Source organism: Calonectris borealis, chromosome 3 (genome assembly GCF_964195595.1).
Source record: "Calonectris borealis chromosome 3, bCalBor7.hap1.2, whole genome shotgun sequence".
Taxonomy (NCBI): domain Eukaryota; kingdom Metazoa; phylum Chordata; class Aves; order Procellariiformes; family Procellariidae; genus Calonectris; species Calonectris borealis.
The window spans coordinates 107,925,848-107,934,791 of NC_134314.1; the positions used below are offsets into that span (position 1 = coordinate 107,925,848).

At 39.8% G+C, this 8,944-nt stretch overlaps 1 protein-coding gene across 14 annotated transcripts in view; it reads left to right on the forward strand.

The window, feature by feature from the left end:
* DISP1 (dispatched RND transporter family member 1) overlaps positions 1–3,957 on the forward strand; it is a 93,738-nt gene extending 89,781 nt beyond the window's left edge. For all 14 annotated transcript variants that reach the window (XM_075147184.1, XM_075147181.1, XM_075147182.1 and 11 more), the window contains one exon: positions 302–3,957. In XM_075147184.1, coding sequence (XP_075003285.1) covers positions 302–3,946 — 3,645 coding nt within the window. In that variant the 3' untranslated portion in view covers positions 3,947–3,957. The remainder of the gene's footprint in view (positions 1–301) is intronic.
* The last annotated feature ends 4,987 nt before the right edge of the window (positions 3,958–8,944 follow it).

An 8,944-nucleotide genomic window follows, 5' to 3' on the forward strand; every position in this document is an offset into this window, starting at 1 on the left:
GGGGAAAAAAAACACCTGAGTGCATCTTCAAACAATAGAATTACAATATTCTTAATGCTTCTGCCAAATTTATGCTGCTGTGACAAGTCAGTATACTGAGTTACTGCTGGTTTAGTCTGCTGCATGTAAGAGGATACTGATGAAAAACAATGTGTGTGGAAATAAGAATTTAAAATATTAACACAAAAGGACTGTAAGCTGAATTTTCACCACTTCGGGATTTTTTTTTGTGGGTGAACGTTTCTAATAATTCAGTCTATTATTTTAAACTGGATTTTTTGCCCTGCCTGTCTTTATACAGATCAGATCCCATTCCCAGTTTGGCGATCTCTGCCAGAGAGCCACTGCTGCTTCGTGCTGTCCCAGCTGGACACTGGGCAACTATATTGCTATTCTAAACAACAGGTCATCGTGTCAAAAAATTGTAGAACGGGATGTCTCTCACACCCTAAAGCTGCTTCGCACATGTGCCAAATACTACTACAATGGAACCCTGGGGCCGGACTGCTGGGATATGAATGCCAAAAGGAAGGACCAACTCAAGTGTACAAATGTGCCTCGCAAATGTACCAAGTACAACGCTGTTTACCAGATCCTTCACTATGTAGTGGACAAGGATTTTCTAAGCCCAAAGACAGCTGACTATGTCTTACCAGCTTTAAAATACAGCATGCTCTTCTCTCCGACTGAGAAAGGGGAAAGCATGATGAGTATTTACCTAGATAACTTTGAGAACTGGAACGCTTCTGATGGTGTAACAACCATCACAGGGATTGAGTTTGGAATAAAACATAGATTGTTTCAAGATTACCTGTTGATGGATACTGTGTATCCTGCCATAGCCATTGTAATTGTTTTATTAGTTATGTGTGTATACACGAAGTCCATGTTTATCACGCTGATGACTATGTTTGCAATAATTAGTTCCTTGATTATTTCTTATTTTCTTTATCGGGTAGTATTTAATTTTGAGTTCTTTCCATTCATGAATCTCACGGCATTGATTATTCTTGTTGGGATTGGAGCAGATGATGCTTTTGTCTTATGTGATGTTTGGAACTACACAAAGTTTGATAAACCTCATGCTGGAACCTCTGAAACAGTGAGCATCACGTTGCAGCATGCTGCTCTTTCCATGTTTGTCACGAGTTTTACTACCGCTGCTGCCTTCTATGCTAATTATGTCAGCAATATCACAGCAATCAGGTGTTTTGGTGTTTATGCCGGCACTGCCATTTTGGTGAATTACGTTTTGATGGTTACATGGCTACCTGCTGTAGTTGTACTACACGAACGATATCTTCTCAATATTTTCAGTTGCTTTAAGAAACCTCAGCAGAGGGTATACAACAACAAAAACTGCTGGACAGTGTTGTGCCAAATGTTCCACAAGATTATTTTTGCAGTCTCAGAAGCATCCAGGATATTTTTTGAAAAAGTTTTGCCATGCATTGTTATCAAATTTCGATATATTTGGCTTTTCTGGTTCCTTGCCTTAACAATTGGTGGAGCATATATTGTGTGTGTAAATCCAAAGATGAAACTGCCATCATTGGAGCTCTCTGAGTTTCAGGTATTTAGGTCTTCTCACCCATTTGAACGATATGATGCAGAATACAAAAAGCTTTTTATGTTTGAACGTGTCCACCATGGAGAGGAGCTCCACATGCCAATTACAGTAATCTGGGGTGTCACACCTGAGGATAATGGTGACCCTTTAAACCCTAAAAGTAAAGGAAGGCTGCAGCTAGATAGTAGTTTTAATATCGCTAGCCCAGCTTCACAGGTTTGGATTTTACGTTTCTGTCAGAAGTTAAGAAATCAAACATTTTATTATCAGACTGAAGAACAAGACTTCACAAGCTGCTTCATTGAAACGTTTAAGCAGTGGATGGAAAACCAAGACTGCGATGAGCCATCTCTTTACCCCTGCTGCAGCCACTGGAGCTTTCCATACAAACAAGAAGTTTTTGAATTATGTATCAAGAGAGCTATAATGGAGCTAGAAAGAAGCACGGGGTACCATTTAGATAGTAAAACCCCAGGGCCTCGCTTTGACCTCAATGACACCATCAGGGCAGTGGTGTTGGAATTCCAAAGCACTTACCTCTTCACGCTGGCTTATGAGAAAATGCATCAGTTCTACAAAGAGGTGGACTCATGGATTTCAAGTGAGCTTAGTTCTGCTCCTGAAGGTCTTAGCAATGGTTGGTTTGTGAGTAACCTCGAATTTTATGATCTTCAGGACAGTCTGTCTGATGGTACTCTGATTGCCATGGGTCTTTCAGTTGCTGTTGCATTTAGTGTAATGCTTCTCACAACTTGGAATATAATTATAAGCCTTTATGCAATAGTTTCAATAGCTGGAACTATTTTCGTCACTGTAGGTTCTCTGGTTCTTCTTGGATGGGAGCTAAATGTGTTAGAGTCTGTCACTATTTCAGTGGCTGTTGGCTTATCTGTAGACTTTGCTGTTCATTATGGAGTGGCTTATCGCTTAGCCCCTGACCCTGACCGAGAGGGAAAAGTCATTTTTTCTTTAAGCCGTATGGGTTCTGCTATTGCAATGGCTGCATTGACTACGTTTGTAGCTGGAGCAATGATGATGCCCTCTACAGTGTTGGCCTACACGCAGCTTGGCACTTTTATGATGCTTATAATGTGCATTAGTTGGGCTTTTGCAACGTTCTTCTTCCAGTGCATGTGCCGATGCCTTGGACCCCAGGGCACTTGTGGCCAGATCCCACTACCAAAAAAATTGCGATGTAATGCCTTCTCTCAGACCTTTTCAGGAGCCCAAGGAGGCAGAGGTCAAAATAAATCACATCCTGTTAGCAAATATCAGCTGGACTCCAGAAGTCAAAAACCAGAAATGGAGCATGAGCACTATGAGCTCGAGCCTCTGGCGTCACAAACCGGTATCTGTAACCCTGCAGAGAAAGTGACTTATGAAGAAACTCATATCTGTTCAGAGCTCTTCAGCAGCAGGCCCCAAAACACATGTATGCCTATGCATTCAGCCTATAATAGTGAAGTGAGTAAAAGCATAAAAAATGTTGCTAGTTCAGCTATGCTACAGACATCTATTGACCAACACACCATATGCCCAATTTTCTCTCAGAACAGGCAGTGTAGCTGTCCTGATGCATATCAGCAAGTGGCAGTGAAGTGGAGTCCACACTCGTGTCAACAGTTCAGTGACACCTTCTGTTACCAGTGTTCTCCTTCACCGGGAACCGTACAGATCCAAAGCTCTGTAGCTCCTATAAATGCTTTACAGCAAGCTGCCGAAGGTTACATGCATCCAGTCCAGCATGTTCTCCACTGCAGTTGCCTTCAAGGAAGGCTCAAAAGAACGATGACACAGAACTCTCTGCCTAAAAATTTTTTCCTCCAATCTGTGCAACAGTTTCAGGCACATCAAAGAATAAGTAGGACAGATTCACATGCTCATCAAAACCCAGAGGAAAACGTAAGAACTGTTCCAAAGGTGATGAGCTCCTCACAGTTTCTGTGCCGAAACGCAGGACCTCTAATAGTGCGTTGCTCTGAATGTGAGAACGGTGTATCAAATAACCAAAAGGGATTCTGTCAGCAGACAGACAAGTGTGATGAAAAGGGTGGTACAGCAGCGAACGGGGTTGAAAGCAAGAAAGCCTCTCTGTCAAAGCCGAAAAAGAAAGCTGAGAGCAAGATAGATCAGCGTTCTTTGCAGAATGACCGGGTTTTGAAGGCTGACCAAAATGATAAAAAACATCTGCTGAATAGGTCGGTGAGAGAGGCTCGCTACGAGGGTTGCCGTGAAAATTCACACTGTTGTAGCAAGGCTATCACAGTGAAGTGCAATTCTGTTGACTGTCAAATGCCAAACATCGAAGCCAATGTGCCTCCTATGTTAATGCGCCCAGAACTTTCCAATGAAAGTTTGTTAATAAAAACACTATAATAAATCTTTAATTTGGCAATCCTGTGTCTTTCTTTTAAAAGTAAGTTTAAAACACTAAAAAGGAAAGTCCTGAATAAATATGAATTATAATTTGCGTTTTGGAATGAAAAATGTATTTTATAGAACAGTAACATTTATACATTTCATAAAGCCATTACATGTAGTAAAACCTGATGTTGTCCAGAATGTTTTTTTGCTGTAACTCATAAGCTGGATTATGCTTAATTTAGTTTTTGTCTCAGGGTATTAGAGTTTGAATTCTCCTTATATACCATCTCAAGAAATAAAGCGTTACAAAGAAACACTCCCTTTTCTGAAGCCAGGGCTTGTGAGATTGATAGCATTTGGGGCAGACCGAGATTGCCACGTTTTCCAAGTACATCATTTACTTTCATTCTACTGCTGCCTTGGCGGCTTGTACGCACCTTGAAACAGCGGCAGGACTATAACTGTGTTCATTCAGGATTGTCTTAAAGAACAGCTCTGCAAGGTAGCCTGTTTTGGGAATATTTTTAACTATGTATCCTAACAAAATCTAAAGAGAATCTCTTGGAGGTCAACAGCACTTGCACCACCATTGTTGAGTATCTGTGTATATAGTGCAGTAAAACATTTTAAACTGCCCTTCCTGGCAGTTACTGTATAGACATTACCATTAAATACCAGAGAATACAGGTGGAAACAACAGTAAGTGAACATTATTTACATCTCAGTGATGACAGAAAAAGTATAATTCATGTGTATGACATATGTATGTATATAAAATCAGGAATTATAAAATTGGGCATGAAGTGCCTTGCAATACTGAACTTTTTCCCACAAAGTATGGAAATTAGAAGTAAATCTACTGTGGAGAAAGGCATCGTTAATGCACATGTTCTAGACTTACTGTCAATAGTATCAGATTAAGTCAATTCAAAAGGCTTAAATACATAAATTAAAATATTGTGCTCTGAGTTTTCTTACCCAGAGAAGTTCCAAGATGTAGTTACAAATACTGAACTAAACCATGTAACCAAGACATCGGATTTCAGACATTGTATTTGTGTAACTACAGGGTTTAGGCAAATGACAGCTATGATTTGGTCATGGGAATACTTGCTGGTCTCATCATTCAGGGAGAGTGGATTTGAGAGCTGGAACTGTGTAGTATGTCATAATTGCTATGCACCTTAATGACAAATCTCTCTTCATATAATCGCTTGGTTATGGCGATTATTTTGATTTATTATACACAGATAACAGAAGATAGATTTCATGGACTGATACGATATCATGTACTTGGTGTGTTACGAATCACTGCAGGAAAAGCCTGGCTTTTTCTGTTCTAATGTTCATGTTGAAGGGACACAGAAGATTAGTGCCGTACAACAAACCGCTTTGGTTTGTCTGGGAGTAGTGATGTTAGTGCTTATATATCCCAGTGACTGGAACAGAGTAAGAGATTGAAACCTACATAAAAAGCTAAAATAGTTTTACATGGTTTAAGAAGAGTAGCATTCTCTCTTAAATATAAAATAAAACTCACTCTTTTAGTTCTTTTAAAACTCATAACTCAATTTAGAGCCAGATTCTTTCTAAATGTTTGTAATGAGAGCAATTCAAGGATTTTCTATGCACCATAGAGGCTGTTAATTATAAAGAGCTAAGACTTGCAGTACTAGCAATCTAAATAAATTAAAAGGGATAAGAAATAAACTGGGCTGTTGCTATTGCCCAACTTTCTTCCTGACCACTGCACCTGAGTGCAGTTTCTGTGAGGGGTGTATGTAACACGCTAAGCAATAAATCGTCCTGAAATAAAAACAATGATATGATAGTTTAATTGACCTGCAGTCAGACCTTGCCAAAGGAGTGTGTAATGCTTACATAGTGCCTGTCACATCAGCTGCCATTCACAGCTGTGCCTTTGAGACATGGGCCTTAGCAGAGGTCCCCAGCTAGCGCATCTACAGGACATAGGACTTTTTGAGCTGATGAGCTCAAAGTGAGTTTTTTTCCTAAGCCAGTTTTCCACAACTGTGTTCTGTATAAGGAAACCCCTTTCGACTGCTTATATTAATAACTGCCTTTATAATGGTGAGGTAAGCGATAAAGATTAATGTTGTATTTTTGTTATGATTTATATTTTCTTAAAGGCTGATATAGTGAGAAAAATGGGGCAGATAAGGAGCTGTGATGTAATGTACTCTTAGAAATGATTAAAATGAGCTAATGCACTTGGCTAGTGAACAGTATTGCTGTTGTATTTGCCTTTTGTGACTCTGCTATTGCCTCCCTGCTAACTGCTTTATTCTTTCCAAATCACTTAGCTGGACAAGGAGCAATCATTGAAACAGATAAGTTTAATATTTATGTATGTAGCAGTGTGTGTGTGTGTGTGTGTGTGCGCGCTGCATCTATGTCAATTCATGCATAGACTCTAAAATCCAAGCCAGTACAACTCCTGGAGAGTGGAAGAGAATAGGAGTTGGTTCCAGTGACAGTTGAAGGCTGATGAGGCTATGCATTACTCTATCCCCAGAAAACTCATGAGAGGAAAAAAAAAAAAATTAATAATTTAGTTTTTACAGGCTACTAGGAGCAAGCGAGGAGAGGTGGGATCCTGTTCCACTCCAGGAAATCTTATCAAGGACCATTACATCCTACTGAGACATCTCTCTAAGACTTGCCAATGATTGCCAAGTCCCAAGGGAAGCTGATGAGCCTAGAATACTCTAATTTCCATTAACTGCTTTGCTGTCACTGAGGCCCTCCCTTGCATTGGGATTGCATAGTGAATCTGGATGTGTGCACGCCATGCTGGCCAAGTGTGGTGCTTCTCTTGTAGGCTGCCCACTTGGGGTAAGGGCCCTACCACTGGCGCTGGCTAGTGCTTCCTCTGTGGAGTGACATGGTCTGGCCTTTAGAAGATGTAGAGCTTTATTTCTATGGATGATCCATGCTGGGGTATTTACCAAATCGGGCATGGTATTTGGTAATGGTTCTGGCAGTGCTCACAACTGTAGCTCGGCACATGACAGACGAGCTTTCTGCTGTTTCAAAGTCTAGGAGAGACTTTATTGTAACTTGTACATGCAGTGAGTCTTTAACGTGACATCTCTTTGATTATCCAAGGGAGGAAAGAAAGACTTTATGTGGGAAGACAGCGACCTGTTTGTGGCTCTGAAGTTGCTAGTACGCTTTCTTCACGAATAAAGAATACAAACCAGAATCTTCCTGGGAGTGGGACTTGCATCTGAGACCAACTCTCTCAAATTCACCTCACCCAGGGAAAAAAAAAAGATATTTAACATATTAGATACCTTAGTTGTCTGTATTGTCCTTAGGGTCTGTGTTTTTCAGATTACACAAATGTTTATTGTGTGGGTAATACAGTGATTAGGTTAACAAAAAATGATACAATAATTTACAATAAGTCCTTTAAAATATTACACCAGGCTCAATGTATAATCACTTTGAATGCAGCTACCTCATACAAAGTATTGGTAGGTGGGTAGGTAGCTGCTATAGTAACGTAAAGGGTTTTTTTAAGTTACTATTTCATTGTTTGTGTTTTCTAAGAAAATTAAAATCCATCTTTTTACAATCACCTGCAATCACTTTAATTTGATCTTGTTTAACTAATGTGGGAGAATTGCTTTGAAGTGCTTTGGATTAGGAACATCTCTAATTTTGCCAGATGGAGCCCTGGCAGTCAGTCCAAGAGAGCTCTAAAAATACAGGTTGACAAATGACAAAAATTTTAGCACTGTAAGAAATGTCAAACGTGATCAAAATTGAATATATTTTATTTATAGAGAGAATGTTATACTACTTAATATAGGTAGCAGATGGGTGATTCAGGCCAAAATCACACTGACTTCATTGAATCGGACCTTAAATTTTTTCCATATGCTGGCAAGCTATATTAAATTTTACTTCTGCCAATAATATCTGAAGTGCCTATATATCTAGCATTTGATTTATGACGGTGAGTTGGGACACCATCCTACCAAGTATTGCGTATTCCCACAGTGTGAAACAACACTTGCCTTTGCAAAAAAGCTCAGTCAGTAAGAGAGACTGGAAGAAAGGCAATTAGCTTCTCTGAGTTCACAACAGATCTCCGCAGACTCCTGAATTTGGATCCAGTGTCACTGTCGCAGAACTACCCTCGCTTTAATGTTGTTATCCTTTGACTGTTTACTCTCTACGTAGTATTGGTCTGGCGTCAGTCATTCCAATTCTGTATATCTCACTGGTTCACTCACTTTATCAGAATAAGGTCTCTGAGGTCTGGGAGAGCCTGTAAAATAGATGGTGCACAGCTTAGAGAGGCTGCAGTTTTTAGGTACCACTGTGCTATAACTTCTGAATATTAAGTAGTCTTACACACCAAGGACTCTTGACTTTGCTGTTTCCCTTTACGTGGCAGCTTGTATTCCAAGTGTTTTTCCTAAGGTCTCCACTTTAGAAAGTTGCATAGACTCAGGTGCTTCCTGGAGACATGTAATTTTCGCTTGGTTCCTCAAATGTATTAAAGGTAATATATCCAACTTGGGTTTGGATTCCATTTTTTAGGTTTTGATAAATGTCACTTTACCTGCAAATGGATAGACATATTCCAGAGGAGCAGCTGGTTGTTGCTTTTATTTAAATTCTGTTAGTTAAAAATGTATGTTGAGTCTAGTTTTCCAAACCATTAAAGTTAATTAAAACTGGTGATGATTTGTCTTCTTAAAAGCAGCAAGGGTAACACTTGCTCTCTTGCTGCAGGCTGGCCACAATGATGGTAGTGTTAGAAGTTGAACTCTTTCAGCAATGACTCTTTAGAGCAGATGGATGGCTTTGCTTTGAGGCCTAAACAAACTTTCTTAAACCCTTGTAAAGCCTTAACCAAAATTGTCTGTAGATTTATCTTAATAGCAATTCTAGCACATTTCTCCCAGGCTTAGGAAAGGGGCAGATTATTCATAACTGACTCGTTAGTAATGCTGGCTATATTACAGTGCCCTG